Consider the following 18,770-nt stretch of genomic DNA (forward strand, 5'->3'; position numbering starts at 1 on the left):
AGCATCTCTGACAACCTTCGTAACCTCGCTCATTGAAAAACATATGGTCTGCCACTGACTCGAAATTCGTGTACCATCCTTACGAATAAAGTAGTTCGCGCAGCGCTTGGGTCGGATATGGTATTTCCGTTGAAGGATATCGCGAGCAGGGTTCGACAGAGATCTGACAGTAGACCATAGTTTGAGGTAATGTTTTTAGGTGATTTACCCACTTTTCCCACTTGTATTCATTAACCAACTTGCTGATCTCCCGGTTGAATTGTCGATTTCTGGGATCGCTGGCGTTGGCTCTTGGGATTTCGTCTCGCTCATCTGCTAATTCAGCCGCTGGTGCTGGGAAATTTGGTCTTATAAGCGGGATTCTACCAGCAGGTATAGTACGAGTGGCGTAAGCGAGGACGATTTTCCGGAATTCCCTTTCTGCGGAGCTCACGGTAGAAGGGGGAACTACAAAACTTGGGACTACGTCTGCAAAAGTTTTTATTAGACAATACGGAATTCAAATTTTTGTGATATTGGCGAACTCATTTGTTTTGAGGATGTGAATTTCGAGCTAGATTTCGAAGGAATTTGTAAAAAAGTATTTTTTCGGTTTCGCTTTTTTCCATCCAGAATCTAACACTATTGACTAAAACATCACATACAGTATACGCTGTCACTATTGTGATTGTTCATTAAATAAAAAACAATATTTAGAGGGAATAAATTTATAATTTTATTGAATACATTGAAATGCATACATGAGTTTATAATTTTTTGATTGGTTTCCTTTCTTAAATTTTTTATTTTTGTGTTTCGATTTTTTTTATTTATTTGTTTGTTTGTTAAATAATAAATAAGATACAATATACGTAAGATTAAATTTAATAGCAGCATTTTTGTTTTCATCGTGCACTTGATTTTCTTTTATATATATATTATTATATATGTATATATAAGCAATATAAATAACTATAATATTTGTATATATTATTATTTCCATTTAATGATTAAATCTTATATTTTTACTTCTTTATTTAAGCATTAAATAAATGTTGCAGTGTATGGTGTGGGTGTGTTGTGTAATATTATTGTTGTTATGATGTCTTACTTTTTCTTTAAAGTAAAGAATGATCTACGCTTTGGTTCGTCCTTTTGCGATGTGGCTGGTAAAGTCTGGGATCTACTTTCTGCAACAGCTGCCGAGTCGCATTGGGCCTTAAGGGCCGCGACCCATTGCGACATTTCATTGTCATCATGGGCTTGCAATAAGAATTCGCCACCATTTGAAAGTCTACAATGAAATAGTTAAAAAAAATCTTTAATTTGATTCATGAAATGACAAAAGGAGATGCTCTATGTAACATACTTTATTCTTAAAACATGCTTCTTCTTAGTGTAATCGCTGGCAACTTCAACTGAAGCCTTTTGTAAGTCATACACTGGTTCTCCGCGGAAAGTCAATTCAGGATTACTCTTATAACCCTTTTGTTCTTTGAAGAATGATAAATGTCCACTTCGGGCAACTGTATACACCTATTAGAAATCAAAAAGAATTAAATATTTTATAAAAACAAGTTTATAATTGTGTTACATACCTTATCCCATGATCTGTTAGATGCCTTCTTTGTTGTGGACTCCCATTCATGTTTTCTCGTCAAATAGCCTTCATGAGCTTCGCCTCCACTAGCACCAGCACGTTCTATTAAAATATTTAAAAGATTAATAACATATTTTACGAAACTTCTGTATGTATAATTGCAGACGTACATAGTTAATGTACGAACAATGAAAATATTAAATTTATATATAAAATTGTATCGCAATCCTAACTAATTTTATTGTAATGATTTAAATTTTTAATGCTGATTAATTTTTTGAGTACATAATATAAACCCGTTTTGTTTTTGTTAACATTAAATTTATTTAACCTTCATTAATAAATTTTTCATGTTTTTCTTTATATTCGAAAACTTATTACAATTTATAGCAACGGGGTATTGGTCCGATTTTTAAAACGTATTTAAAAATTGGAAATTTTAAAGCAAAGGAATAACTGCATTAAAGTCATTCTGGGATTTTCCTAAATGTGCTCAAACCATTTGCATATATTTAACACATTCTCATACTGCCAACTATAGTTGACAATAAGGGGGTAGTTTACAAAGTATGTATATAGAATAAAATCTGTTAAAAAATATGGTTACCAAAACTTAACATCATGAAAATTTAGACAATAATATAATATATATACTTATACATATATAAAATATACTTTTTTACTGTTTTATTTAATACCTGTCTGTGTTTCTGCGGTACGTTCGACTTCAGCTGCGATATCGACGACAGCTTTTCCGCGAAGCATTAAAGATATTGTTTATACGTTTTTAAATTATAACAAATATTTGTTTGTATGTAAAAGATATTTCACAAATAGAAAAAAAACAAAACAAAAAAATTTAACATTCAAAAATAAAAATATTAAAAATTACTATTGATACTAATAGTGATATCCCAATAGTTACCAAATACTATCTTTAATAGAGTTATAATTCAAACTATAAACCAAAGAAAAAAAGGAATGTATGAAGAAGCACAAATCTTACTTAAGCTTAAAAAGCCTCAATACAGCAGTGAATATTTAATGCATAGATTTTAAAATAACTAAAGCGACTAACTTGGTTTAACTGAAGAGAGGAAAGGTTTGTTTTTTTTTAAAGAATATTAAGTGCTTAGGTAGTCCCCACTTGATCCAGTGGGCACAAATCAAATGATAAAGAAGTAATAAAAAACACCCAAAATTTGAAGGAAGTAATAACTTAAATTAAAATAATAATTATTAACTTATTTCATAAATTGTTTAACTCACCAGCTGCTTCTTCAGATGCTGCAACATCAACGACGTCGCGTCTTTCGGCTTCACGTTTGGCTTGCTCAGCGGCCTCAGCAGCAGCCTTTGCTTCCATTTCTTCCTTGATGCGTTGTCTTTCCGCTTCTTCCGCTAACTCTTGGCGTCGTTTCATTTCTTTAAGCTCAAACTGGAATAAAATAAGAAGTATGTTAGAGCACCTGCAAATAACACAAAAACAATTATGTTGAACATACTGTTGTTAAACGCTCAAGTGCACTGAAACGCTCTTCTTGGGCGGCGGCAGATTTTTCGAATGCTTCATGTTTCTTAATAAGATTTTCGACTTCATCTATGGTATGACCCAGTTCTGATGACAATAGATAAGGTTCTTGGGCAATCAACCAAGCTTCAGCAACGGCAGCATCTCTAGCAAATTGATACACTTCCAAAACTAAAGAGGAAAAATCAAACGTTTTGTAAATATAATGTAATAGTTTTAGAGATAAGAGAAACTTACTTAATTGCAAATTCTCCCAACGTTCTTCCCATCTTCTTAACAAAGCGTTTCGACTGTTATTCAATTGTAGTAATCTATCCTTAATATCTCCGGAGGCATAATGATTTCGCGTCAGCAATTCCTTGCCCAATGATATACAAGCAGAGAAGTTATCTTCGCGTGTGTCGATTTCAGCTTTCAGGCTTTGGTGGTTGTTCATGAGGAGTTCAACGCCCGACACGTCACGTGGTTTTTCTGATGTGTTCATTTGACGTACAAGATCTTCCATCCAGATCATCAGTATACGTACCATGTTGAAGAATCTGAACAAATCACCGGTATCGGCGAGTTTCTGTTTGCGGGCATCGCACATAGCCTGTAGGTTCGCCCAGGCATGCAGAACTTCCTGTTCGCGATTTGTAATTTCCTTTGCTTTGTCTCCAGCGTAGGAGTCTTGTAATTTCGCGGATTCCTCTTGTATTTGTTGTACTTGGGCGTATAATGTGGTTAAATCTTGCATAAAGTTGTGGTGTTTGCGCTGTAGAGTTGATACTGATCCTGCATCTCTTCCCAGTTCGTCGGATACTCCGTGTTGCTTTTCAATAATGCGACTGAGAACATCTTTGCAATCATGGAAGAATTTGTGCAATTCGCGGGAAGCTGCAAGCATTTGTGTTCGTGTTTCGATTAATTCCAAAAGATCTTGCCAAGATTCGTTCAAATTATCTTTCCATTCTGCAATGGTGGCAGAATCCGAATGACCGGCTTGAATCAGATTATCGGCAATGCTATTGACCTTAGCTACACGTTCGCCACCAACGGCTTCTGTGTCACGAGCAAATTCGCTGAAACGTTCTGAAAGTAATGTCACATGGTCGAAGTCTTGACCCAACTCTTGCGAACCGGCAACGACTTCTCTGTCGGCAATCCATTGTTCTAAATCATCGACTTCGCGACTTAACATGAAAAGTTGCAGGGCTTCATTAAGGCGAGCACGACGTTCACCGGCCAAATCTTTAAGACCAGCATACAATTTGTCCAACTGAGATTGCTTGACAGCTACAGCGTCGCCGCTTGACACATCATCGATGTTGAATTGACGTGCAACTTCACCCAATTGGCGAATAGTGTTAGCATAGTCTTCAATGGACTGCTCAAGGTTTTCGTGTTTCTTCATTAGGTTTTGGGCACTGACTTCGTCCTTGCCGCGATCCTCAACCATCATGTACAGTTCTTGTTCGCTCATCCATGATTCGGCCTCTTGAGCATCAAAGAAGTATTGTTGTACCTTTTCGGACTCCAACAAGTGTTTCTTGCGGTTCTCGACAGCATCTTTAAGTTCTTGCCATTTCTGTGTCAAGTCACTAATAAGGGCCTCGAACTTCTTGGCATCTTCGTGGCCTTCATCGATGAGTTTACGGCCGTTATTACAAATTGCATTAATACGGGGTTCATGGTTATCAATTTCAGTAGCCAAGGATTGATTTTTCTTCTTAAGAACATGTACATTGAATAAGGAGTTGCCATAATCGTTTGAATTGGCAACTGGCAGTTTTTCATTGATCCAGAGCTTTTCATCCTCGACATCGCGACAGAATTGGAATGCTTCCTTCTTCTTTTCCAATTGCTTTTGACGCTCGAGCAAAGGTGCTTTGATTTTCTCGAAACGATCAAGAACGGCAGTCTTCTTAGTGACAATCGGTTCAATCTTTTCTTCAGGAACAGTCTTCTTCAAGTATTCGGTTTGTTTGTCGATTTCCTCTACTTGACGTTCCTTAACAGCCATTTGTGTTTGAATGACTTGTTGTTTTTGCATAAGAATGTTGACTGATGTTAAATCGTTGCCAGTATCCGCACTAACAATTTGTTTCTCCAAATCTGTGATGTATGAGTCGATATCATCACAAGTTTGTTGGACAAGAACTTCGCGATTGGCGTCGAACAACATGGCACCCTTTTCTTTAGTGTGAGTTTCCAAGTCTTCGAATTGTTTGCCAAGCTCCTTTAATTTAGGTTCAATTACGTCCTTGAATTCGGGTTTTTCTTTCGACAATTCTTCGGCGGCCTTTTGAGCTTCAAACAAACGTTCTTTGTTTGCTCCAATTTCGGCCTCGAATGCCTGGTGTCTAGTCCATTTAGAATGAATGGTCTTAGCACTTCTGTAGGTTTCATCTTGTGATGTGACGTATTTCTCTTGAACCCATTCAGATAATTCATCCAAATCTTGAAGGAACTCGTGCAACTTGACTTGATTCTTTAATTTTTCGTGCTGCTCAAGGGCTCTTCTGCGGTTGTCATCACGACGACTGGCAATATTTTCGGCACGTTTACCGATCTTTTCAGAGTCGAAGTGTTCCTTCTCTACTAAAGTATCAGCTACTTGTAATAAACTGTTAATCTTATCGTCATTAGCTTCCATAGTTGTAAGGAAAGCTTCATGGCGTTTGAGTTGGTTTTCAGCTTGTTCCAAATTAACTGGGGTATCGTCTTTGCTAAGGAAATGCTCTTGTTGACTGAGAAGCACTTCGGTTTGACGTGCGTCACGGTTAAATAGCTGCTGGTCGAGACTTTGAGACAATAATACTTGACGATTCTCCCACATTTGGTGCAACTCCTCCCAGCCGTCTTTAAGAGCATTCAAACGCTCGCGCAAGAACATATATTGAGGATCATCGGAAGTGTTAGATTCTGAAGTCAAACGTTCTCCATATTCCATCATGTTCTTATAATCTTCAGTGTAATTGTCAATTTCTTCACGGATCGATTGATGTTGATTGAGTAGCTGTTCAGCTTCGGGCAACGATGTTGGAGTATCTTCCGAGGCAACATCAGTCTGGGTTTTTGTGAGCCAAGTTTGGAAGTGATCCAAGTCACGCAAGAATCTATGCAAATCTCCAGCTTCTTCCAATTTAGAATCACGTTCCTTAAGCATTTGTGTCAACTGTTCCCAGATGAGTTCGATTTGGGCAATGCGGTCACGAATGATTTGCGCTTCTTCGGGATGTTCAGATTCAATACTGTCAGCTTCCTTTCCTAAGCTTGAAAGTTTAGCTTGGATTGCAGCTAAATCACGTTCCATGCCGCTTAAACGTCTCTGCAATGTCATGACACCAGTCAGATCCATTTCCAAACTGTCAGTTTCAGTAAGAATACGTTTTTTGTCCTCAATCCATGAAATGGTTTCGCGGCATTCAATATAGAATGTTTGAACACCATGAGCAGATTTAAGTTCATCCATCTTAGATTCGGCCTTTTCGCGGAGTGCAGACCATTCTTCGTTGAGATGATTTTGACGCTCGAGGATTTCATCAGAGTTGGGATGCTCAACGTGCAATAGCTGTCTTGCTAGTTGGTTTACAACTGCAACGCGGGAGGCATTGGCGTTCATTTCCTTATCGAAGCCTTCGAAACGATGTTTCATGATTTCAACATCCTCGATGTCTTTACCAGGTGTCATCGTGTCAAGCATCTTAGTCTTCTCCTTGATCCATTGTTCGACACCATCGGCTTCAGACATAAGTTTGTATAAACTGAGAGCGTCCAACAAGCGCTGTTTGCGCAATTTAGCCAACTCATTAAGTTCCTTGTAACGAGTATCAATAGCCTCTAAACGTTTATCGACGTTAGCCTTTTCGGTATCGTTCAATTTCAAAGTTTCAGCCTGTTTGTGCAAAGCATCAATAACTTCGGCGTAATTCTTGAGTTCATCAGCAACATCTTTGTGTTTCTTAAGAAGAGATTGAACATTGGCTTCGTCACGTCCAACATCTTCGCTAGATACAATACGCAATGTATCTAACATCCAATTATCAACGTCATCAGCATCAGCAAATAATTGGAAGTATTCCACAGCATTTTCAAGGCGTTGACGTCTATACTTGGTCAAATCTAGAAGATGGTCCCACTTAGAAAGAATTTCTTTAAGGCGATCCTTGATTCTATCAGCCCCAAAGTGACCTTCAGTGATGAGTTCAGCACCAACTTTAGCCACATTTTGCAATTGGGGATCGTGAGAAGTGATTTCGGACTCGAGAGCCTTATGTTTGCTTAGCAACAAGTTGACTGTAGTTAGATCGTGACCAATATCATCTGTGGACACAATCTGTTCTTTTTCCTTGATCCAGTTCTCTTCGTCAGCAGTATCCCAGTAGAATTGCCACAATTTACGGCTTTCCTCTAAACGACTGCGACGCTCAACTGCCAAACGTACTAACTCAGCATAGGCATCTTCCAATTGTTGTACACGACTTACAATAATCTCTGGATCGCATGGTTTGTACGATTCTGGATCGTCGCTAAGGAATTTCTGTGAATTTTGTACTACTACTTTAACACGTTCACCCAAAATGTTTATGTCAGCTTCTACCAAAGAATGCTTCTGCAACAAGTCTTCGACACCCATCAAATGCTTGCCGTAGTCATCAGTCAACAACAACTGTTTGATTTCCTCCATATTATCTAGTATGTATAACATCTCTTGGAAGTTCTGTTGCAATTGAAGAGAGATCTCTAAGCGCATACGACGAGCACGCAGCAACTCCAGTAAATAGTTCCACAAACGCATAACATTTTCCTTGCGGAGCAAAATACGTTTGACATCGTGATAACGTTCCGACTCGAGTTCGTCACACACTGCCACTACAGCTTGTACACGTTCTTCATAAGCAAAAATATCAGTTTCGATAGCTTCGTGTTTCTTAGCAGCAGCTTCGACTGCAGCCAAATCAAAACCGAAATTGTCTTGACTCACAAGACGTTGATTTTCAGAAAGCCAAGTTTCACGCATAGAAGCCTTGCGATCAAAACGAGCTGCCAACTGTTCAAGTTTTTCTTGACGAATTAATTCTTCACGCAATGCTAATTCACGTTCATGTTCAGCTTTTTCAAGACGCTCCCAAGCCTTGTTAATATCGGAAATCATTTTTCCCTCCTTAGGAGTGTAAGGCTTTTGGTTATTCGCTCTCATCTTTGATTGCAGAGTGAACAGTAAAACTTCCAAGTTTCCTTTCTCAACAAACTTTGGTGGTTTCTCAATGGTACGGTAGTTAGAGAATTGCGCCAACTGACCTTGAACTCCCACTAAAGAGTTCTCAAAAACTCGCTCACCCAAAGCTTGAATTGTTGTTTCTATCCATTTCAATAAATCGCTTGTGAAGTGTTCATAGTCATGAATCATTTTATCGTTTTCCATGGCAATACCCACAACCTTGCCAATACGTTTACCCTGCACTGTCTCCTGCTTAAGTTTACTAAAGTAGTGATAGTAAGTTACTACATAAGTAATGATGGATTTTTCATCGGGATGCTCTACAAATACATCTTCAGCATCCAATAGTTTGGCCAAACCGAGTTTATCTTCGGCCACGTCAAAGGCATTGTTCAAATTGTGCATGGGATTTGCCTTTGACAATTTTTCGAATTGCACTAAATCGGGTCGATGTTTGTGTATAATAGCATTAAATGCCAGACCATCACGCCACGAAGTGGTAAAGTTTCGAACATTGACATTATGATAGCCAGCTGTTTTCATTTGACACCAAAGCAATAAAGCATCCTTGGCCGACTTGGTTTCCTTATTATCTACCTCCTCAATAGTAATATCTTGAATCTAAATGAAAAATGTTATGGAGAATTAAGGGAGAAGTTTAGTTTTGTTGAAATTTTATAAAAGCAACAACAAGTGAAAAATGAATAGACACGTTTTAGACAATACTTACTTGGAACCGCAAAATAATTGTCCAAATCAAACCCAAATTTAACGATGCATTACCATCGACAATATCATGTGAGCCAATATTTTCCAAATGTACTCTCTGTTCGCGTAGAAACTGTAGAGCTTTATCGACATTCTCCAAGCAATGGATTCTCATTTTGCCCTTTGTGGGTTTTGGAAGTCTTTCACCAGACAATACTTCCAGCAATTTTATTAAATGCTTGCCATCACGCATATCAACATACAGATCAGCTATTCTGCAATTGACGCGACACAAATGCGAATTTACCCATTTTGTAAATGTTTTCTTTTGCACACTTTCACGTTCTTCTGCTAGTGCCTTAATACGAGAACGTTCGAAGAGACGTGAACTCGAATTTCCTCCATCATATTCATACTCATCGATGTATTCGTTGCCTGGACCCTGACTAGGGTCCCATCGAACAATTGAAATGTCCGTCGTCATCGCTTTCGATAATTAATTTCTAAAATAAAATAAAAAAATACATATTTTTTATTAAATTTTCAAAATACAAATAGTTGTACTATCTTTAAAAATCACTGTTATGTTTGCCTTAATTAACTGATAGGTTAACTGTTTAACATTAATCAAAATTAAATAAATAGCAAGTTTTCCCATGAGTCCAATATGTAATCAATTTTAGACTAACCTACATACACTTTGAGTGCTAACAGGGTTCACGTCATTCTATACAATCATAAATAAAATTTTGGAAGCAAAATGTATAAAATGTTGACGTAATTGTTTTTTACTGTATTAACTAGCGTTGAAAAGTAACATGTAAAATGTGTTAATTAATAAAGAACAATAAAAAATATTTTAAATAATAAACTCAAACCTAATTGCATAATTGAGCAAAAAATTTATACAAAAGGAGAAAATAGTGGGAAAGCATAGATATAGAAAGTGAAAAAGAGATATTCTTGTAATGATGTAAATCAAACAAAACGATGACATAGACCATACTGGAGACAATTTACGTTCATATTAAAGAATGTGAGAAACGAATATTGACCCCAACTAACTGGACACAACTGTGTATAAACTACTGTGTGTATATCGTTATAACTGACATAATTAAATTAGTTTTGCGAAACAAATGAAGTAATTTTTCCTGAAAACTATAATTAAATAACAAAATATTTAACTGAGATTAAGTTGACACAAAAGAATTTAATTATAATTTAATTAATATTATATTAATTATTATAACGAATATAAGCATTAAATTGAAAAAGTTTTTATTATTTTATTTCGATTTTATTTGATATTTTATTAAATTCACCAGAGAATGTACTTCACACAAAATTAAAGAAAAATAATATAGATTTTCATTTATTTAGATATTTCTGAAATACAATCGAATAAATGTAAAATATAATAATGTTCAATACATTTTTGCTGTTTGTTTAAATAAATATAAACAGTATTTTTTGTTATCTTATAAAAATTTGTCAGAATTTAAAATTATCACTAAGGCAGTTAAGACCAATAGATAAAATATAGCGATTAAATAAATAAAAATGTTACAGGTATTTATTAGGTGATGGTGGTAATGGAAACTAAATTAAAAATATTTTTGTTAAAAATTTCGTTTATTGCGAATAACAGTAGGGCGAATGCAAAAACAAATAAATTTTTATTTTGCAGTACTAGTGCAACTAGTTCTCATTGCATTCCCCATTTTAGGACCAAATTAATTATTCATTTTTTTAGTTTAAGTTTAAATAAACAATTGAAGTATAATAAATATAATACCACAACTTCCATCGGAAGTTTCATTTGTTCTGATTATATCATTTTCAAAAACTCTCGACAATTTTATGAATTAGTAATTTCAATTGTACAAAAAAATTAAAAATCCAACAGACCAGCAATGCTCTACGCTTAAACAACTTTTTAGTATGTATTCAATTAATTAATATTTTCAGATATTATTATATTTTCTATATGATCATCTCACAAACTTACAAACATATATACGAGTATATATGATGACATAATTTAAAAAGAGTTTAAACTATTTTTTTTTTTGGTCAATTGATGTATATTATTTAGTTCACGTATAAAAACAAACATGCAAGTAAATTGATGATATCATATGCAATATCCAAAATATAATGTCTAGAAAGTTGTATTTTTATTAACTTTTTAAGAAAAAAGAAACAGTTTTTTTATTCTCTATCATTTAAGAAAAAGTTTTTTTAAAACAGTAAAGAAATATCTATCTAAACTCCTTTGGACAATTTTCGCTAGGGCTAATAGGTGAAAAGTTACACTCATTTGAAAAAAACCCTGTAAGACGAAATTGTCCAACTTTGACCCCCTCTAACCCCGGGCAGGTCTTCACAGTTAGAGCTGAAAATTTGCATCGGAGACCTACTATCCAATAGTACTAACAAATTTAATCCAAATCGAAAGACATCGATTTTAAAAGTTGGGTCATTTGACACGAAATTGTCCATATGTACAATCACTTTAATTTTAATGAATAGTACGTTACCTTCTCAATAATACAACTTTCAATATACAAAGTAAGAATTGGACAGCAATTTTTAAATCGTCTAAATAGTTTTCGGTACTTTTTACAAATTGTATTTGAATTGATTGAATTATCAATCATAACAAATTTGTTTACTTCCATCATATCAATTCATATTTTATATACATTCACTAAATCATAAGAAATTTACGAATATTAAAGGGTTCTTTATTAAGAACTAGACATTTTGTTTTTCGCCATTTCATGTATAGGAATGAAATTGTTTTCGCAATTCTTTTACAATTTTAAACCTTGCCATTTAATCATGAAAAGATTCAACCTTCCAGAACCCTTGGAACAATGTTAGAAGAGACAACAACAACGGATATGAGAGATTTTTGGTGTTCCTGAACTATATACATTTATAGTGGCACAAATTTATCGGCCTCTCAATCAAAATGGAATTTTAAAACCCTCGTAAAAAGGAATTTTAAAACCCTCGTAAAAAAGACTTAGATATTCAAAGATATATGATTTTGAATATAGGCAGTCCTCCAAAAATAAATTTTAAATAGCAAATAATAGATTTTATGATTAATTAGACATCAATTTATTTTTGACAATGATGATCTATAAAAAATACTAGTTGCAATTTGTCATTTCTCTATGTAAATTTGCACTTGTATTTAGAAATACCTATCTTATTTTTATAAAAATGAATCAATCAATATATGTATATAAAACATTCTTTTTACTTACATACATACATACACAACACATTTATGTATTTATGTCGTATAAAGATTCTATATAAATTATATGAAATGAATCTGTCAGTATGTATGACATTTGACTTTGCCCCACACTATACAAAACAAACATACATACAACATGTAGATCAAATTGTCAAGCAAAAACATACATAAGTATGTGGATATACATACATATGTATACTTATTATACATGGATTTATTGTACATAATAATTTTGATGTACTACTTATTATCAGTAACTATAACTATGTAAGTTTGTATGTATAAATGTTTAGATGAATGTTTATGCATGTCAATTCAATTTAAAATAAAAAAAAAATATGTACTTATGCACATACATATAACTAAATAAATATGTATTTTATATACATATATACAAACACTTTAGAAATCATTGTGAAAATTCAATCCGACTGGGTGGAGAGGGTAAAAAAAATGAGCTCATTCATACTCTATAACAGGCAGTACAACTTTACGTTTGTGGTTGTTGTTTATAGGTTAAAGTGGTTGTAGAAGTATTGGTGTATTACTAAAGTAGAAACGAATCAAATTAAAAGAGAAACATACAAAAATACGAAAGAGTATGAGAAAACAAAATTAAGAAAAAATATTTAAAAAAAGTTTTAGCTCTTATCTATTACGTAATACATTCTCGTGTATTTCCTTCATTCAAAACACAGCTTAAAAATATACGACATAATATACTAACATCTGAATATTATTATTATTATTTTGTATTCTTATTGTAATTTTGTTGTCTGTCTGCCAAGTCTGTCGGTGTTGACTCAATTTTTGAGAAATTCTTTTAAATGTATCAAAACATTGAAACAAAATTATTGCGTGTATAAATACAGAGAATAAAAACAGAGAAAACACACAAAAAAAAAACACAAGTGAAATATAAAATGAAAACAAAATTACGTATTCCTGTCACCGCCTATTTTTAGAGACGAAACAATTTTTTTAAGAATTATATTAAGTGCAAAAGAATGTTGAAATATTATTTCTAACAATTTATCTTTTGCAATATTTTCATAATAAACATCTTTTTTTCATTTATATTATAGGTATGAACTTGTTTAGATATGTCTTATTATTTTAAAGGTGAAAGTGAAAAACTGTTTAGGTATTAAAATTATATTTTTGACCCCTATATTATTAATATCTAACGATATCTGAAAGCTTGAACGATGAGCATACATTGTCGTGAGAACAAAAAATGCACAATTTGCAAAATGTTTTTAGGTCATAGAGAAAGTTAAAGAATAAAATTCTCAATGCAATATATTTAATAATAATATCAATGCAAATAATACTTCAATACTACAATATCATACAAACTTTACGATCAATTATACCCACAGATTGAAATAATTAGACTAAGTTTATAGAAATTGTCATAAAACGAGGAAGTTTATAACTTTTCTGAATTCTTTAGAATAATTTGCAGCATTTAAATAATGAAGTTCCAAAAAGATTTAGTAACCGTTTCAATAAATGTGAATGATTGTTTTTACAGAAACAGGACCCTAAATTCGTTGGAAACTATCAAACACTTTTTAATATTCTTAAAAGTTGATCTAAATTCTGTTTATATTCATTCAACTTTAAAGAGCATACAAATATCTCAACTACTAAAGCTTTTTTTTAAAAAAATTACAAAAAATAATTACACAAATCCTTAAAAAGCTGATGTTTGAAATGAAATTTTGTTGGTGTTCTATATTGCATGCGGATAAATATTTTTAAATATTTACTCGAAGTATACGCACGCAATATAGAAATACCTAGTTTATTTTTTAACCACAGCTGTACGTTAATATTTTTGCTATCATAGGTTTGGGGTAGGTAATGTACAATATACATAATTAAATCAATATTTCCTTGAAAAGTTGAGAATAACATATATTAAATTATAACTGGATAAGAAAATATTTTTTAAGTTAAATCTCACTTACTATATAAAAATGTACATGTTTTTTTTAGTAAAAACCGTAACACTATTTTAAATTTTAAACAATAATTTATTTATGGAATTTGTGTAAAAGTCACGTTTATTTGAAATATACCTATTTAGTAGAAAAGAAAGAAAATAGTTTATGATATTTAGGATAATATTTTTTAGTTAGAGTGTGAAAACACTTTAAAATAAATTAACTTTTAATTTTAATCAGTATTTGTTTATTGATTTCCAATTGTGGTTAAATTGCGTTTTTTACGACTTTATTCTAAATATTTTTTATAAAATCTAAATAGACTGAAATTTGTAATGTGTATATTGATTGGACAACAATAGAGAAGACCCTCATGGTTTAGATTAATGCGATACTCCGATAATATAAATATCTTAACAAAAGCTTATTACTATTAATACCAATAAATAATAAATGAATTACATCATTCATATTTACAAAAATATACAAACTATAAGACTGCCTTGACAACTCTGCCTGTCTGTGCATTTTCGATTTTACTTAGAATTTGTCACAAATTGTTTGAGATTTTACTTCCACAGCACTGATACATTTGATCGCCTATTTGAACTGATCATTTTAAGCAGAATTTTCTCTTTAAATAACACAGATAGCCATTTGTGCAAGTTTGAACATGTTTTTCATGAATCCCCTTTATATTGATGCCAGAATTGCAAACATCTTTAACTAACTTTGGAAAACATGATATTAACGAAAGACACATATTTTGTTACCACTTAGTTAAAAAACTGAATTTCTATTTATTTCAGTCTTTAGTAAATGAGCGATATACACAAAATTTTTAAAAAATGACATTATATTGACAAGTCAAGCATCCATATGTCAAAAATATTATCTTATAATGATTGATAACGTAATTTCATACATCATGTTATGCTAATTGAAATTAATTAAATTAACAAATAGTTTTTATTCAGATAAATCGCTGCATTTTTAAATTTATAGTTATTATTTTTTATAAAATTCCTTCAAAAAACTTTATCAATAATCAATAATTTATGAATGATGGAGTCTTTTATATACAAAATTGTTAAAATTTTAAAAGGATTTTGGTCAACAAATTTATGCAAATTTTTTGTTAATAACAAAATACTTTTACAAATCATTATAGGTATATTTTAAGTGAAAATTTGTTATAATTAGTAACAACTTTCTGTTATTGATCAGACCTAATGTTACTTTAACAATATGGAATATCATGACAAAAAATGCCAAATTGATGACATTTACATACATATGTATGTAATAAGGATTTTTTCCTTTGCATATCACACACCCAGTAGAATAGTGACACAACTCCAACATTTTTTTAGAAAGGAACAATTTTTTTTTTTTTTAAATTCTGAATAATTCTGAAACAAGAATCTGTTGTTACACTAATATTTTTTAGAGATAAACAAGCATCTTGTGCATAGTTTAAGGCTTAAACTTAAAGCTTAAAGAATATAAAAACGCAAAAATAAAATTTTGAGTTGAGTCACTTTAGTACTGGGTGTGCGATATATTTTATGTTACCCCATGTCTAGATTTGATTTATTTTTATTGTGCTAAACTTTAATAAATCAAATAGTTGTCATGACAAAAATGGCCATTCATTTGCCTTCATTAATAGCATCGTTATGACTAAACAATTGTTTAGACAACTTTGTCTTGATAACAGATATCATTGCATTGTATAATTTATACTTATAGAATTTTGTTTTTGTGCAATTGAGATTGGTTGTTAACATAAGTTTTAGCGAAATAGTATTTATTTACAAAATTTGCATTTATTTTAATTGTTATGATATTATTTCAGTAAAATAAACTGTGCTTTGTGGTGATAAAAGCATTTTCATTACCCAATGCATTGATATAAAAAAATAAATTTTGTCATATCAATATTTCCAAACTATAGGCACAATTCTGAAAGTTGTGATACACTGTTGTCAGATCTTACAACGTCAGAAAAATGTTCAGAAAATGTACAATTTTAGTTTAAAAAAAAAAGCATTTCTGACAATGCAGCAAGACAAACATTGTAAGTTTACACGGTTGTTAGACATTTTCGGAACATTTTTCTGACAATATTAAAAACAAAATTTGTTAAGCTATTTATACACGGTTGCAGGATCTTACAACGTTGGCAGTAAAATATGCAGAAAATGTCTAACAACGGTGTAAATTTACAAATTTTATCTTGCAATATTGTCAGTAATGCTTTTTTGACAACGTTGCAAAAGAAAAATTGTAAGTTCACACGATTGTTGTACATTTTCTGCACATTTTACTGGAGCTTATCAGAGTTTTTAGTTTAAATTTAAATCAAATTTAGGCGCATTTTAACCGGTGATTCGATTTTCAGTAATGAATTAAAGAGCAGCTATACATAGTTCTAACTTAGAACAAAAATAGTACTCTTTAATAATATAAGTAGGTACTAAACTAATTTTCCACTAGATTAGACTATAGACTAATTTATCTACTAGACTACAGAACAGATTATGGTCTAGACTATAAACTAAGTTATATACTGCTTGTCAAAAAGCTCATAATTGTTTTTCATTAATAGGTTACAACTTTTAATTGTTTGACCCCAGATCACCAAATATTGACCCCAGGACGGTAATCTAGAATGAATTATAATTTAATTTTCAATGGGAATTCAATGGGAATTCAATGAATCTATATTCTAGTCCTTCTATATACACATACATACGTACATACGAACATAGTGTTATTTTTAACTAAAACTTCTCGCCCAGTTAAAAGTGGGCATGTCGGAAAATGCATTTGTTTAATCACAGTTAAATATTTTATTAATTACTGAATTAAAATCCTATTCGGGTATAATTCTTTTTATTTAAAAATCACTATATACAGAATTAACTTATTTCCTAATCGTAATTAACGATTTTATTATTGAAAAAGAGAAATGCATACAATGTATATACGCACATTTAAACACGCATACCAGACACAAGTGATGTAAATTAATTAGAATAATACCTACTACGCCCTATGAGCCAATCGTTTTCATTTTTCTTTTTTTATTAATTGCTTAGTCATAATATACTAAATTTGCACTTATTATATCAAATAATATAATTTTGATTTTAGATCTCATGAAAATATCCTTAAACTTGTTTTTCACAGGTTTTTATTATTAATGACTTTTATTTTTACTCTCTTCATTATCCCTCTTTTAGATTTTATAATTGTTCTCTATATCATTAAATTTGTTTTATTTCTTGGAATGTTTATTTTTAAGTTTGTACGTATGTTCCATATTTTAGAGGTAATTTTTTATATATTTTATTTTATAATTTATCTATCAAAAATAAGGTGAAATTTATAAAATATACATTTTACTTGGAATACTTTGATTATATTGTTGTTTTTGTTGTTTACTGATGATGAAGAACACTAAATACACACTCAAACTCACTCACAAAAACAAAATGAACGTACGTAAGATACGACGTTGGGTATATTATTCTCTTTCTCTAGGTTAGTGCGGCAGTGTTGTTGTAAAACGAACAGTGCAAAAGAAAATAATAATAACAAAAGCAATCAAACAAGCTTTTGAGCGAATGTGTTGTACGAGCGAACAAGCGACCGAATCGACCGATTAAAATGATGTCATCAACACAGTAACGAAACACTGTGAAGAGAGTATGTAGTAAAAAAGAATAAATGTGAAAAAAGGCTAAAACTCATGAATTCATTTTTTTCATAGATAAATCAATCGATTGATAATGTATGATGTATGTTCGTATGGTTTAGTTGAAGTACATATATATATTTTAAGATCAATTTTATAGATTTTAAGATATTTTCTTTTTTATATTCATTAGTCTTGTTAAAAGTTTGACTTATTTTCATTATTGTATCACTTTTGAATAATTATTCCAGTTTTTATTTATACTTGTTTATTTTCATTTATAGCCGCTTCAATTTAGCCCTGTATTGGGCGTTGTCTGTCTTGCCTAATAGTTTAGTTAATTTTTTTATTATTATTTTCACTTCCTATTTTCACGCAAAAAAGGAAAATATGAAACATTTTCCTCTTAACTTACCGCCGTTTCGTAATTATTTGTCAGTAAAATAAAATTATTCACAGTTCGTTTTATCCCCAAATATTGAATTTATTATAATGTTCTATAAAATTTTCTCATTTAATACACAAATTTATAAAATAAATTATTTTTTCTTTTTCATTCAACGAACAACTTTGAGAAACGACAATAATTGAACTACTTGAAAAAGTGAAAAATTATGTATGTATACCAAAGACCTGCGCCGAAAAACATTAACGGCGGCGGCTGACACTTAAAATATCGGCGGCGGCTTAAAATCGACTCTAAGCCGGCTAAGTTCTAAAATACGCTTAATTTTAAAATTTTCAAAGATTTTAAATAAAAACGGAATCCGAGAGACCTTTTAAGTGGGATTTTGTATATAATTTATAACAATACAAT

General features: G+C 31.8%; 1 protein-coding gene across 2 annotated transcripts; it reads right to left on the reverse strand.

The window, feature by feature from the left end:
* Positions 1–785: 785 nt before the first annotated feature.
* On the reverse strand, positions 786–18,567 carry LOC119611304 (spectrin beta chain). 2 transcript variants are annotated; one of them, XM_037966842.1, is made up of 9 exons: positions 18,369–18,567; positions 9,044–9,524; positions 3,348–8,934; positions 3,085–3,281; positions 2,849–3,017; positions 2,278–2,328; positions 1,578–1,681; positions 1,349–1,515; positions 786–1,273 (listed from the first exon to the last, which is right to left on the reverse strand). In XM_037966842.1, exons 2-9 carry the CDS (start codon positions 9,503–9,505, stop codon positions 1,087–1,089), a joined length of 6,924 nt encoding a protein of 2,307 aa, XP_037822770.1. In that variant the 5' UTR covers positions 9,506–9,524; positions 18,369–18,567; the 3' UTR covers positions 786–1,086. The 2 variants fall into 2 exon arrangements, with proteins under 2 accessions (XP_037822770.1, XP_037822777.1); XM_037966849.1 differs by lacking the exons at positions 2,278–2,328; positions 18,369–18,567 and having other exon boundaries at positions 9,044–9,505.
* Positions 18,568–18,770: the final 203 nt, after the last annotated feature.

The sequence above is a fragment of the Lucilia sericata genome, unplaced genomic scaffold (assembly GCF_015586225.1).
Source record: "Lucilia sericata isolate MDLA Ls3-8-SP2 unplaced genomic scaffold, ASM1558622v1 Contig000031F_arrow, whole genome shotgun sequence".
NCBI classification, from domain to species: domain Eukaryota; kingdom Metazoa; phylum Arthropoda; class Insecta; order Diptera; family Calliphoridae; genus Lucilia; species Lucilia sericata.

Bases quoted from the DNA above. Each gene is read 5' to 3' on its own strand.
- LOC119611304 (XM_037966842.1), bottom strand. From the start codon at position 9,505: ATGACGACGGACATTTCAATTGTTCGATGGGACCCTAGTCAGGGTCCA. The intron at 3,018-3,084 runs GTATGTTCAACA...ATTTTATTCCAG, and splicing joins CACTTGAGCGTTTAACAACA to TTTGAGCTTAAAGAAATGAA. The intron at 1,516-1,577 runs GTATGTAACACA...GATTTCTAATAG, and splicing joins CTAACAGATCATGGGATAAG to GTGTATACAGTTGCCCGAAG.